Consider the following 14,838-nt stretch of genomic DNA (forward strand, 5'->3'; position numbering starts at 1 on the left):
GGGAATGGGCAGGAACAGGCACCACACTCGCTGAGAGACCCGCACACTCCGACCCTGCGGTGGGCCTCGGCACTCTGTCACTGCTGGGGCTTGGCGGCTGCTGACCTGCTCCGTGTCCCCTCACAGACCCTCTACAACAAGACCGCAGAGGCCCTGGACCAGATGCTACAGAGTTTCATCATACAGAACCCTACGACCGACGAGCTGCACTTCCTGCTGTCGGTGAGGGCCGGCAGCCACACGGCCGGGTGGGCAGGGCAGAGGATGGACGAAGGAAGATGTCCCAAAAGAGGCAGGGCCTGAACCTGGGGTGGGGAGTGGTCCTGGGACATGGAGGCTTCAAACCTGGCCATCTTCGGGGATCGCCGTGTCTTGGGACAGCTGGAGGGTGTTAACAGCAGGTGCGATGGTGGTAAGTGGGCCTTGAATGCCACATGTCAAGAGAATGGATGAGGACATAGGCCTTGGCTGGGACCTGCCCACCCTCCCAGAGAACTCACTCTGCAGCCATGTCTCCAGCTGTGAGGGGGGACTCACAATCCGACACCCCCACTCTCTCACTGCCCTCCAGGGCTCTCACCTTGATAGGAAGGAGACCAGTCAACAGGCAGGGACAGTCCTGGGGCAGGGGAGGAACCAGAGAGGGGACTCCGGCCCTGTGGGAGGGTCGGAGGTCAGGCCCAGTGGAGGTGCCTGAATGAGAACCAAGGAGGTCCCTGGGTAGAGAAAGGAAGGGAAGGGCCGAGCAGGCAGAGGGTGTGGCAGGAGCAGAGGTGAGACACGGGTGAGCGCAGGGACCAGAATGGAGAGAACTCCGCATGGCTGGAGCACGGGGAGGGTGCTAAATTCGGGAGGGGGGGGCAGGTGGGTTAGGGTCAGGTTATGTCAGCAGGGCCAGACCTGGTCCGGCCTGGGAGCCTCGTGGGGGTGAGGGGAGCTGCTGAAGCAGGTGCACAGAGGGAAGTGGAGGTGTGAGCCTGGCTGGGGGGAGACCTCTGCATTTGAACTCCCGCGTCCCCACCGGGAATGTTGGTGACCACCCACAGCGTCGCGGTGCTGGGAGCGGCTGTGTCTGCCACCCGCGGAAGGCACAGATGCGGTCATAGGACACCGCTGGCTTCCAGAATCTCCAAACACCGTTTTAGAATCACTAATTGTAACCATCTATAGCTTTAACAAAGAGGCTCAAATTGGGCCTAAAACTGTTCAGTGTAACTGCTCGAGGATGCGTTTGTATTCCTCTGTCATTCTGCGCGTTCAGGTTGTGCAGAGAAAAGCACTGTTTTGAAAAGGGGTGCGTGTCGCCAAACGGGATGAAACCAGGAGCCTCAAAGGGCTCTGAGCAGGGAATGCCTCCTCCTCTCTAGCGGGGCTGCAGGGAGCACCAGAGCTGCGCCAGGGCACAAGGAGAGCAAGACGGGGGCGTGGTGGACGCCGAGGGGGCGGAGCCCTGCCCGGGGTGGGTGGGGCCTGAGCCGAAGGGGGTCGGGAGCCTTGGCGGGGGGCGGGGCCTGCTGGGCGGGGCAGGGCGGGGCCTGGCTCTGGGCGGGGCGGAACCTTAATTGCCAGCCGCGTAGGCCAAAGGTGCTGGGCCTGAGCCAACAACCCCCCTCCCTACCCCCCACCCCCCCAACCCCTCCCCTCCCCCGGAGCGCTGGGCTGAGGTCGGGCTGGCCCCGTGGAGCTGGCCGATACAGGGGTCCGTGGCTGCAGCACCCCCACCCCTCCCCTGCCCACCCGCAGCACCTGTACCTCTGGCTGGCGTCGGAGAAGGCACACGAGCGGCAGCGGGCTATGCACAGCTGCATGGCCCTTCTCAGATTCCTGAGCCAAAACCCCTACCTGGATGTGAGTATCCAGCCTTCTGGCCCCCCATCCCACACCCGCTCTGCTGCCCCAGCCAAGCCGTCCTCCTCCCAGAGGCTGACAGGCTCGTGGAGCTCAAGACCCCCTAGACTTCTGCCGCCAGGATGGGTGGATCCCGGAATGCCCTACAACATGGCCATGTAACCCCCTTTTTACACAGGAGGGCACAAGCTGGGGCAGGAATTGGGGCTCCCTACCCAGTCCGCCCCGCTGGGCTCTGCACCCTGATGCCAGGAACCCTGACCCAGGAAGCTGGGCTCCTGGCAACACCCCGTGAAGCCTCTGGCAGCATCTTCCACACCCTGAGCCTCCATTTCTCGCCCATGAAAAGGGAGGAAACGAGTCCTCCTCAGAGGGATACCCTGGGAGTCAGAGGAGGTGCTCCCCTGCCCCAGCCCCGGGTCAGGGATGTTGCATTAAAATAAGATTCCTCTTGATTTCTGAGTTTGGGGAAACCTCTGATGTGTTGCCCGGCGTGCCCTGGGCTACTGACTGTAGTGGCTGGGCCAGGTGGGCAGAGCCTGGGCTAGGGGTCCTGAGAGCCGAGCCCCAGCCCGTCCATACAGTCGGAGGATTTCTGATGCCAGCCTTGCTGGGGTGAAGCCACTGGTTCCCATGTTCTCACCACAGCCAAAAGAAGACTTCAAGCGGACTGGGCAGCTGGTGTGCATGCTGGGGATTTTGTGCCAGGACCCGGACAGGGCCACCCAGCACTCCAGCCTGGAAGGAGTGGGCCACCTCTACCAGCTCCTGAGGTGCCAGAGAGGTGAGCCGCTGAGGATCACCACAGTGTGACCCGCTGCCGCCCCAACCACGGCCTCAGCTGGGACCACGCCCACACTCCTAAACGCACCCTACCCCGGATCTGCCCCGAAACCCACCTCTAATCCCAGCCATAGCCCTGTGATGTCCCGCACCCCAGGCTCATGCAGACTCCCATCCCCAGATGAGCACAAGCCTGACCCTGACTACCAGTGACCCTGCCCTGACCCCTCCCGTCCCCTCCTAGACCCCAAGCCTACCTTTGCCCAACCCTCATCCTGTCCCACGCCCACCCCTGGCCAGCGACGGAAACTCGGAAGGTGGAGGTGCAGACCCCGGAGCAGCTTTCTCAGGCCCCCGGAGATGGGGCTCCCGTCTGGAGCAGCGGAGACCAGAAGACAGCTCCGCCGGCCTCTCAGGAGCCGGTGTTCCCGAAGGACGGCGTCCTCCAGCTTGACAGCTCCCAAGTCATCAAGGTCAAAGCCCTTAGAAGGGTGGCAGATCTGGGTGGGGAGGTACAGCCACGCTCTGCTCTGACCCCCAACGCCATCCGCTCTGACAGGGCTTCCAGCTGTTGGTGTGGCCTGGCTAGACCCAGGGGGTCAGAGCCTGGGCCGGGTGTGAGTATTACAACCAACGCTGGGATCTCACCTGTAACGTTGGTGATTCTCTTAGAGCGCTTGGAGGATTCCCTGGCCCTTGGCCTGGGACTGGGGAGTTGGGAGAGGGAGAATGGAAGGGAGGGGTCAGACCCTGAGGTCTGCGGCCTGGGCTTGAGTCCCAGCTCTGTCCCCCCTGGCTCTGTGACCTAGACAAGCCCCTTCTCCTCTCTGAGCCTCTGTCTTCTTCTGTAAAATGGGTGGGATGGTGCCGTGAACCCCCGGCCAGCACGAGCACCCAGTAAAACGGTGCTTTCAGGAGGCTCCCATGGCAGGTGTCCTCTGAGACACCTTACGACGTCCTGCCCTGAGTCTGCTTTTTGCAGGAGGAGCACTCTCTGGAAATATCCCCACATGCCTCATTTCCCAGGGTCCTCTCTTACTCTGAAAGCCAGGCCCTCCTCCTGTAGAGGTGAAACATGGCTTCCCTTGCCCTGTCATCTGGTCTACCTCAGCCCCCTCTTCTTGATCAGCCGCCAGGGGGAGCCCAGGAGTTCCCCGGTGTCCCTTCCATCACCCCAGTGAGATCCTGGAACTTTGTGACACTCCGTGCCCGATGTGACTTGTGTTCTTCTCTGAACATGAGCGAGGCTGGGACCCAGCGTGTGGGCTGGTGTTGACCGGACGAGCCGTGTTTCGTGGAGCCTCGTGTTCTGAATGGTCAGTTCATGATGACTCTGACACAGTGACTTTGTGGCGCAGTGTTGGTGTTGAGCCCATGGCTAATGAAGACCCTTGTATGTGGCACACTGGTCAGTCTCCCCCTGTTAGACCTTGAGCCCTCCAGGCCAGAAGCAGGGTCGTGCCAGGGCCCAGTGCTGGGCCTGGTGGTAGAGACCGTCTTTAATAAACACCCACCAAGTTAAACCAGATCGAACCAGGTGAGGAAGCAGTGGTGACAGCCAGTCGGAGCCCCAGGAAGGTCTGAATCCAGTCCTTGCTGACTCCAGTGTTCTCTGCAACCGCAGTGAGCCATAGGGTTGCAGTCGTTTAGAGGTTGAGTATGGAAAATCCAAAGCCCTGGGGCCAATACATCAAGTATTGATGTATCAATATTGTATACACCAAGTAAGCCTAGCTTGACTTCCGTTTACACCGAAGAACCTGGGCTGGGGGCAGAGGTGGGGCAGGGCAGGAGGGTTCCCTGGGTACCAGCTCAGAGGGAGCCAGTGATGAAGAGGGCCCAGGGCTTTAGACTTTCTGTACTAAACACTCAGGCTCTCAGACCGGCTGAGTAGGCCATCTGTGTCCTGCCCTGTGCCACCACACAGGGAGTGGACGTTCAGCTCTGGCTCTCTCTCCTTGGACAAGACACAGGGACGGACAGGAGCACAGAGAGGAGAGAGGATGGGAGGGTTAGTGGATCTGGGAAGGTTTGGAATGGAGAACTGACCTGGAATCTGTCCCCAGCTCTGTCCTTGATTCCCTCTGTGATCTCAGGCACACTACGTCTTCATCACCATCATTACCACCATCACCACCACCATCCCCCACCATCACGTCACCCCCATCTCTACCATTACTGCCACCGCCATTCCACGTTTATTCATGTCCCGGGTTGACATCTCCCAGGTATTGACCAATCTTAAGATTGCAGTGTTCTGGGATTCGAGACTCTTACCCCCATTCCAAGTTGCATCTCTTCACATTCTCAGTGCTCAAACTTTAACCAAAACTCAACATTTTAGAAACCAATTTTAAATGTAATCTTCTGACAAGTGTTCCAACCAGATTTATAATAGCTTAATATTTTTTAAAGTTGTTATGAACTACAAATATTCCATGAAAATCACTTTGAACATTCTAACCAACAACTAATCCTAATAGTCTCACAAACACTTACCAAAATTTCAGAATAATTATCCTAATAAATATTCAAGCATTATTTAATACTAATTTTTCTATCTAATGTATGTATAAACATCCTAACAGAGTTTCAGATAGTTCAACCACTATCCTAACATGCAAAGAAACAGGTTTACCACCCTTAACATCCTTGCAGACTTTATACATTTCTACCGGGTTCCCGGTCACCAGCCTCCGTCATCCTCTGATTATCAGATGTTCTGAGTCACAGCCTTCCGATAGAACTTTCTAGGAGGATGGAAGTGTCTGTCTGTACTTCCCAGGTAGCCACTGGCCACATGTGTCTACTGGGCACTTGTAATGTGGCCAGTGCTATGGAGGAACTGAGATAGTGAATTTTACTTAATCACATTTACATTCAAGAAGCTACGTGTGTCTGGTGGCTACCATAGTGGGCAACATGCTCTAAGTCTTTCCAGAAGGTTCTGCCGGGCAGCCCCAGGCTGGCCCAGCCCTCCCTCTCAAAGACTGTGGTCAGTGGCTATGGAGCACCGCTCCCACCCATCACGTTGCATTTCCCCGAGCCCCTCTTCATTCCCCTGAGTGGCTCACGGTCTGGACTCAGAGCTGCTCCTGGGAGAACATGGGCAGAGAGCAGTCGGGCTCTTGGGGAGGTCCTACCGCAGGACAGGAGCCTGGGGTCCGGACCCGGCCTCTGCTGTGGTGAGGGTGCCCATGGATCTGGGTCTGGGGATTGTTGTTCCGGGTGACCATGAAGACGCTTCCCAACTCTGAAGCTCAATGGCTCCTGATTACAAGGCTGTACGGAGGACTAGGGCCTGGCATGGGAGCACCCAGCTGGGCGGAGGCCAGCAGGTGAGGAAGCCCAGGAGGTGAGGACAGGGCGGAGGAGGGGAGGAAAGGAGGCTGGCCAGGCCACGCAGGCCCCAGGACAAGCACTGGGGTCTGAGTGAGGAAGGGAGCTGTGCCTCGGCACCACGACAGGCATCACGCGCTCCCTTCCCAAGCCTCAGAGACATGTGCAGGCGGCCAGCCTGCAAAATGGGTACATGTGTGGGGGTTTCGGAGGAGAGGGGCTCAGACGTCTGGACATGCTCAGAGACCTGGGCAGACTGAAGCCAAGGAGAAGGGGAAAAGAGATGGCAGGAGGCGGACAGCTGGGCACATGCGACCCGCGGTGACAGCTGCCCCCTCCGCCGCTGTTGCAGGAGGTCATGAAGCATCTCACGATGGCAGAGCTGACCGACCTCCTCTGGACAGCCATCGAAGGCCTGGGCTCCACCAGCCCCTTCCGCGTTCAGGCAGCCGCCGACATGCTGCTCACCGCCATCAAGGAGCACGGGGCCAACCTGGAGACCGTGAGAGGCTGGGGCACCCGCTGAGCGGGGGCAGGACAGGTCTGGGGACAGAGGGACGGACACCCAGCCGTCGGCACCCTGGGACTCGGGCCTGACGCAGGAGACACAGACCCCACCCTGACAGGTCCCGCGAATGAACGACTGGGTGGATGGATGACCCAAACAGGTGTGCTGGGGCCCCAAGGGGTGTTTGCAGGGTCCTGGGGCCGGTGTGCACGGACAGAGCTGCTATGCCAGGCTCCGGGGAGCACATGGGGGAGGAGGAGGCACACACCCTCCCAGAAGTTCTCAGTCTGACAGAAGGACAGACACAGGGAAGGACTGGACAGCTCAGCCTGGGACTCCAGGGTGGAAAAGTGCCTCCCTCAGACTTCTGGGGTGGGGCCTGGCCTCCCCCCTCAGACCAGCCCTCTCCCCCATGTTCTGCCTCCCTGCGAAGGTTGCCAACCTGGGCCGCGCCATCCACTTGCAGCTGTGCTCCGTCCGCATCCCCCAGGCCAAGGAAGACATCCTGCACGCTGTCACCCTGCTAGCCCGGAGCCACACGCCGGAGCTGGTGGCCACCTTCCTGGACTTCTCCATTCCCCTGGACAGGTGCCCAGCCCCACCCTCCCCACGGCCCCCATGGCCCACCCTCCGCCTCCCCCAGGCAGGGGGCGGGCTTCCACCTCTGCCCTCCTGGCCGGCCCCCTCCTGGCCCACGGGGTCCCCCGCAGGTCTGGGCGCAGGGAAGGAGCCCACGCCCCGTTCACGGACTGTGGGTCTCCCGAGGCAGGCCCTGGGGAGGAGCTGCTCCCTGTTCTTCTCCCAGCCCAGCCTCATTCCCATCACCTCACCGTGAGAGTGCCTGGGACCCGAGGTGCCCCGGGAAAGACCCCAGCCAACACCAAAGTGTCGCCCTCCTTCCTGTTCCTCCGAGGACCTCTCCTCCCTCCCCCACCTCCAGTGTCCACGCAGTCCTTTCGGGTGGGGCCAGCTTTCTCAGGAAGAATCCCAGCTCTGAGCCCCAGGGGTTCAGTCTCTACCCCCAGCTACACACCCGCCAGGCACCTGCGTTCCTTCATGCCTGGGTCCTTGCAGGGTCACTCCTGATGGCAGACACGGTCTTGCTCACTCCCGGTGTCTGAACCCTGGGGCTTTCTCTCAGCGTCTCAATGCCCGGATCCCTCTCACCCAGCGATCCTGTCCTCCCTCCCACGGCCGCCCACCCCCACGGTCAGCCTCTTGGCTCGGACACCTCCAATCCTGGGCGTCTCTCTCCGCCACCCCCAGCACCCCCTTACAGGCCACCTCCTCTGGGACCCCTGTGAGCCTCTGCCCTCCGCGGCCTCCGGCCCACTATCCACCGCCTCACGTCCCTCCCTCACCCTCACCCCCCTCCTCACCAGCATTAATTACTCCCCGGACATACCCAAGTCCCTTGTCCCCTCTGTCACACTCAGCCTGCAAACCCTCCCTCAGTTAAAGCTCCCCATTTTGAATTCCCAGCCCCACACGCCCCCTTCCTCCTGCCGCCAACCTCCCTCCCATTCTACTGAAAAATCAGAAGCCCCCAGAAGAGAACTCCCGTGAGCTTCCAGCCCCCAAGACTCGTTTCCAGAAAGGTTTCTGATTCCCATGTGGAAGGGCCCTTTTTCTTCTGCAGTATCTAGTAGTTTTTTGGGGTTTTTTTGTTTGTTTGTTTGGGGGTTGCTTGGATGGTTTTTGCACTGGGATCAGAGAAGACCCCTGTCATGTTTCTGCTTTCTGGGATTTGCCGACCTTTGGAACAGCTGTCATGGAGGTTCTACCAGCACGTGAGAAGAGGCTGTATCTTCTCCGCCGTGTGGAGGGTTCCGAGTATGTGTCCACAGACGCGCCTGAGGGACCGTGATGTTCCCTGATTTCGCGATGTCCACTCTGTTCTGTCATGTACTGGGAACGGGACACTGAAGCCATTACCGACACATTCTGTCCACAAACCCTTCCACGTCCTGCGGGTTTTTACGTCCTGCGTGGCCGTCACGTTCTTTATGCAAATGTATACCTTCCTTGGAATTGCAGCTTCCAGCATAGAAAAGTGCCCCACCTTGTCGCGTGTAATGCTCCCCGGGCCCGAATTCCACCTTGTCTGCTACCAGGACAGCGGAAGCCTGTCTGCTTCCCCGTTTTCCCCTCTTGCCCAGTGTGTGTGTCCTCTCACACCCAGCACAGAGCCCGGCTTTGATGTGTGCTTGGAACCGCCAGTCCCTTCCTTCTAATGAGCGCGCCCAACCCTTCCTTCCCACTTATCCACGCGATGGGTGTGCGGCGTCTCCACTCTGCGCAACATCCCACAGTTACGTACGTGCTGTGAGCCTGCTCTCCTGCTCTCCTCTTCTACGGGGCATGTATTCTTGGATCCTTAATGTTTTTAATTAAAGAAGACGCGTTTTTGCAATAGTCCCTATGTTCATGCTCCCAACCCATTTTAATGCCCTCGGCCCCTTGTTCTGTCATCTAAGCCCTCGCCGTGTATCCTCTGGGGGAGGCTTCTAGCCCTCTCCGCGCCAGACCAGACCTGCCTCCGACAGACGGCTCTCGAGGGCTCCCGTGTGCTTGAAGGACAACTCGGCTGGGCATAAAAGGCTCGGTTCACACTTGCTTTTATTGGGTATTTTTCAAGTGCTGCTCCGCGGTTGCCTTGCTTTGGTACTGAAATGTCTACTGATCGCGGTTTCTTTTTCCTTTATCAAGACGTCTGCCTTTGCAAGAGGTCTTGCTTCTGGGACACCTTGCAGGGTGTCCGCCCAGCACTGGAACTGAACAATTTTATTAAGAGGGGCCTCAGGGTTGACCATTCTGTGTTCATTCTCCCAGGGACCTGGTGGGTCCTTTGACTGTGTAGACCAAGCCTTTGGCTGTCGTTTCTGGAACATTCTCTGGGTGATAGCTTGAAACACGTGCTCCGTTCCCCTGACGAGCTCGCCCTTCCGAGCTGCCAGGTGATCCCGTCCTCCATCTCTAGCACCTCCTCTCCGATCGATCCCTTTCAGTCTTTCGTGCCGGCTTCCTGCTTTCCCTCGATGCCCCTTAGCTGGCTTCTTACCGTCCCTTTTGGGCATCTTGCATTTTTTCCACTTCGGAGATAATTTCGTCCTTTCTTCCACCTTTTTCCCGAACCCGGCCAATCCTCTGTTCCTTTCTTTAGTGAGGTGTGGTGGCGGTGGTGGTGGTTTTCTTTTCGGAAGTTCTAACTCAAGGTGGCTGTTCCTGTGTCTGGGTGCTTGCTGGAGTCTCAGGAGTGCTATCTGCACGGAGGCTGCTTCGGAGGGGAGCCCTTCCTTGTTGGTTGGGCGCCGGTTATTATTTTCTATTTTTGATATTTTCATTTCATTTCGTTTTGTTTTGTTTTGTTTTGCAATAACTCAGGGGATCTGTTACTCCTGTTCCTGTTCCCATCACACGCCGGTGGAGGCTTCTGCAGGATTCCAAGCTCAACGGCGCCCTCTTCTGTTCATCCGGCACAGCCTGGAGGATTTAGTGGATTCTCTTGGTGGCAGGTGAAAAGGTCATGCGTCCTCCAGTTGGGGGGTGGATTTTTGGAGGTTTTTGGTTCTTTTCTCTCTTGTAGGGTCTTCCGTCCCTGTCACCGCCTGCTCTCCAAAGGCACCTGGTTCTTTTCCCTATTTTTCTCCCCAGAGCCGTGCATCTTGGAGGCTGCCCTTCCCCCGGCACCAGCTCCGTCAGCCCCTTTCCCGTGGTCAGTGCCCTTTTTTCCTCTTGTTTCCCTCTGGTCAGCCTGGGATGGACTTTGCCTTCCTGGAGGTGAGTGGTTCAATTCTGAGCCCTGCCTCTGGCTTCCCTCCCCTGTGTCCCGCGGTCTCCTTCCCCTCCTGGACCCCAGATCCCCCGGCGGCAGCGGCGATGGGCACTTCTCGTTTGCCTACAGTGATGTCGAACTTCGGGTGTCCTCTGAGGTCACAGTTTCTGTGCGATTTTACTTTTCCCTCCCTCTTGCTCCGTGTGGTTTCTCAAGGTTACTTGAAGGGCAAGGAGCCTGGAGGCCGCCTTGTCTTCAGCTGCCCCGGGGTCTGCGGTTCACCTGGGCCTGCACTGCAGTTTATACCTTCCTTCCCCCGTCCCGAGAAGCACGTTTGTCGGATGGGAATGCACTTAACGCTGAGGGTCCTTAACCTGGACTCATGTGGGCTTCTTGACAGCCCGGGGACCACGTCAGATTCAAGTCTGTGCCTGGGGGTTTCTTTGAGCCGTGCTATGGTGTGAATTCAGACCCAGATCGGATTTCGTGATTCGGACCCTCAGGAGCAGCCCCTCCCTGGGGCTCTCCCTGCACCCAGTGCTCCGTCAGAGGCGGGCGGGCCTCCTGGCTGTTTCCCTCCGCAGATGGCCGGGTCGGTGGTTATCATCCTCACACCGAACCAGCGGCTCTTGGGGCCTCACATCTGTGATGGGGGTAGACGTCCACCTGGAATAATTTTTCTTTCTCAGAAGCGCCTGAAGCTTCTTAGAAAACATCGGAAGCATTCTTAGAAACAATGTGGCGAGGCCTAACGCTGTGAACAGAGTGGGGTGGTAGGTGCCCTGCCAGTCTTATTGTGTCGTGTGGCTTTTCCCCTCAACAGTGTGTGTTTACAGTTCATTCCGATCTGTTACCTGGGGCTACAGGTCATTTGTTTTTGTGGCCGTTTAGAGCCTCATGAAAGCCGATCGCCCTTTCTGCCACACATTGGGGTTGTCGCCGGTTTGGGTCTGTGACTAACGCACTTTCACGTGCTCCCAGGTGCCCCCATGCGCATCCGGGGGCGTGTTCCGTCCCCACCGTGGGCACGTTCAGGACGCAAACGCCCTGGAGTTCTGCGTGGACCCAACGTTAACGGACCCATCAGATCGTTCTCCAAAGGGCTGGCGTCGCCTCACGCTCCTGCCGGGATGTTTTTGAGAGACCTTGGTCTGCGTTTCATCCACACTTAGTCCCGACTTTCTAACCACTCGTTAAAATGTCACCCGCCTGGCGCACAAATCGATCGTGACGTTCGTTTGCACGTTTCCAGTGAACTCACGGTGCTGAGTGGTTGGTTGGCCGTTGGAGTATCGTCTTCGGTGATCTGTGCGTTGAGGACGCAACCCATCCTTCTACCGGGAAGTCCCTCTTTTTCTTACCCACTCCCAGGAACTTCTGGGCACAAGCCTCTCCCGACTGCGTGGAAAGCCTCTCCCGGAAGGCACTCTGCAGCCTGTCTCTTCACTCCCTGAATCCGCCTCTCGATGAAACAGAGCACAGGTCCGGTCCCTCCCACGCAGGATCCTACAGAAGTTCTGCTGACTGATTGCCTTTCGAACTCAGGTCCCGGCCGCCCGGTAAGTGAGACAGGTGCTCCCGTGAGGCCGGGCTCCTGTTCCGTGTAGTGGCCGGCATCCCTCAGTGACAAGTCTGGCCTGTGCCCGAAGCTCGGGAGGCTCCCTGCCTGCCGGTCAAGCACCCGTGGGCGGGGGTCTGCGTCTGGGCTCAGCAGCACTCCGCTCGCCTGTCCCCCTGCTGACACCCAAGGTCCTAATTCCTGTAGCATCACCTGGGTTCTCAGCACCTGATACAGAACGGCCCCCCTGCTCCTTCCTCGACACCTGCCCAGCGGCTCTCGGCCCTGCGCATCTCGCATTTCTACGTGGACTTACACTTGGCTTGCCAAGTTGTCTTTCTTTTTCTCCCGTGTTTCTCATTTACCCTTTGAGGGTGACTTTGCTGGGTCAGCCCCCAGCTGCCCACCGCCGGCGTAAGTACAACCCACGGTGTGTCACGCTCGCTCCTTTCACTAATGGAATCCGCGCCGGCGAGACGGCCTCCCGCACGAGCGCTGGGATCTCGGTCGTGCCCTCCAGCTGGGGACAGGGCTGAGCGCCGCCGGTCCCAGCCCCCCGCGCCCCCTCCACCCACGCTCATCCCCCTTCATTTCTGCCGGCATTTTATTGTCGCTAAACACATTCCTAAAAGTACGTTCTCGTTCTCGAAGTTTTCGCCATTGTGCTGCGGGGGTCGGTGTCGCCTATTGTCCTCGGAGAGGCACTTCCTCCCGGTGCTAACCCAGACCTTGAGGGGCAGGCTGTCTGTCGGGACATAAACCCAGCAGCACCCACTTTTCTTTCCTTAGTAAGGTGTCAAGTGTCTCTTCCCAGCCCTTCTATTTTGAATTAATAGGCTTTCTTTTGCGGAGCAGTTGTGGTTCATAGAAGAATCAGCAGATCGCCGCGTCCCGCCCCTGTCCCCCCGATGACACCCGGCGCTGTCCCCTCTGCTAGACCCCGGCACAGGCCGCTGTGTTGGCTCCCGCCGGGGGACCATTCTGAGGCGTCGTCATCATCGGGAGCCCGCGGCGAGGTGGGGCTCGGCCCGGCACCGACCGTCCATCCCGCGGGCTTGGACGGGGCGCAGTCCGTGCACCGCTCACCTGTCCTCCAGAGCAGCGCCACTGCCGGAAACCCCTCCCGCCCTCCCGACCACTCACAGCCGCCGATCGTCCACCTGCCACCACGCTTTCGCCTTTTCCAGAATGTCACAGGCTTGGAGCTGTACAGTACGGGGCCTTTCCCTCCGGCTTCTAGTCCTCGGCGATACGCGTTTCGGGTTCCTCCATGTCCTACCCGGGCTGCCCTCCCAGCTCCCGGCTGCCCCGGGTCCGCCTCCTGCCGGTCCCTCCTGTCTCCGGTCTCTCAGGACAGGGCTCGGGCCCCAGAGCTCCCCTCACTTACGCTCATCTCCCCGTGGTCGCCTCCATTCCTGCGGCTCTAAGTATCCCCTATACAGACGCCTGCCCCCCCCCGAGTGTTCACCCCCACCAGACGGCAGCACGTGAATGTCGGGCAGGCGTTCCGCACCGGACACACCTGGGCCACGCCGCTGGCCGTCCCCGTAAAACTGTCCTCTTGGGGGCTTCCCCACGCCGATGCCATCCGCCCGACTTCTCAAGCCTGAGCTCTCGGGCCACCTGGACTGTCCCCTCCACACCCAGACCTACGCGCAGGGAACCCTACAGCTCCAGCGGCCCCGCCCCCGCAGCCCGTCAGGCCATCACAGGCTCACACGGAGTCCCAGCAGCCAGAGGGAGGCTTCAGAGATGAGTCGGGCCGCGTCTCTCCTCTGCTACAGACGGTCCCGTGGCCCCGTGTCATTCAAAGTCAAGGCAAAAACTTTACCGTGGCCGACAAGGTTGTGGCCTGGCCCCACACCCTCGCCGTCCTCCTCGCCCAGCCGCACTCTCTCCACTGCATCCCCGGCCCTTCCTGCCGGCCCTGAGCACACCGGCATCGGCTCTGTCGGGGCCGGAAGGTTCTCCCCACCCCAGAGCGGCGTGGCTCCCTGCTTACCGCCTCAGGTCTTTGCTCATGTCCCTTCTGGGTGAAGGCTTCCCAGCTGTCCCACAAAAACCTGACCGCAGCCCAGATGCACCCTCCTGCCGTCCCCCCCCCAGTGCCCCCCTTCACTGACCCCTCCCCTCCCCTCCCCTGTTTTACACACTTCGTGCCACACCCCTTGTTCGCTGGCTGAGTCCAGCCGTAGGGGTCACTCCCACACAGACAAGGACTTGGCCGGTCCTGTCACTGCTCTGTTCCCAAGCTGGCTGCCCACCCGGGACAGGGCTCAGCACCCACATGCCAGCAGAGCAAAGGAGAAGCCGGGGCCCCTGGTCGCCCTCGCTCCCGGAGAAGCATGTCCCCTAGGCTTCTCGACGCAGGCTTCGCCCCCAGAGACCTGCGCACTGTCTCACAGCCAGGACGGCACAGCAGGGACCCGGGCCCGGTCCTTCCGACAGCAGAGGCCCCGCTCCACAGTAGCAGAGCAGCTGTGCACCCCCGGCCCAGGGTCTGTCCTAAACCTGGGGTGGGGGCTTCTCCAGGCCCCAGCTGTGGCTTCCCAGTCCCCACCCCCTGCTTCTCCAGCCCCTTCCACCCAGCACTCAGCCCCAAAGACCACCACCTAGCACAGAACACAGAGGGCCATCAGGAGCCCCAAAGCCCCTGCCTCCCCGGGACTCACAGGCCACGTGCACGCACCAAGTGGAAAGGCCAAAGGACTGGGCAGGCCTGGCCTCCAGCCCCAGCTCCCCGGTCACAAGGCAGGGTCCGATCAGTCCTCAGTTTCCCCATCTTCAAAATGAGCACAAGGACACTGTAAAGCTCTGTGCACACGGTGATGGCCCCACTTGGCCTGGGGTGGGCCCAGGAGCTGGACCCCAGCAAAGCCAGGCTAGGAGGAGGCAGCCGGGCAGGCCTCCAGGTACATGAGCTGAAGGCTGAGCAGGGCAGGCCCGGTGGGGAGGCTCTCAGCGTGGACAGCAATGGCAGACGTGGAGGCCCAGAGGCAGGAGAGGACAGAGGGCAGTGGCCAGCTA

The 14,838-nt window shown here is 59.6% G+C and overlaps 1 protein-coding gene across 1 annotated transcript in view; it reads left to right on the top strand.

The window, feature by feature from the left end:
• Window positions 1-14,838, top strand: part of LOC122905506 (maestro heat-like repeat family member 5) — a 67,643-nt gene that overhangs the window by 36,435 nt on the left and 16,370 nt on the right. Inside the window, 6 exon segments of the mRNA XM_044247076.1 lie at window positions 127-222; window positions 1,744-1,848; window positions 2,497-2,632; window positions 2,932-3,104; window positions 6,323-6,472; window positions 6,912-7,066. Of these exon segments, the coding sequence (XP_044103011.1) occupies window positions 127-222; window positions 1,744-1,848; window positions 2,497-2,632; window positions 2,932-3,104; window positions 6,323-6,472; window positions 6,912-7,066 (815 nt within the window).

This window comes from Neovison vison, chromosome 4 (assembly GCF_020171115.1).
Source record: "Neovison vison isolate M4711 chromosome 4, ASM_NN_V1, whole genome shotgun sequence".
In the NCBI taxonomy this organism is placed as follows: domain Eukaryota; kingdom Metazoa; phylum Chordata; class Mammalia; order Carnivora; family Mustelidae; genus Neogale; species Neogale vison.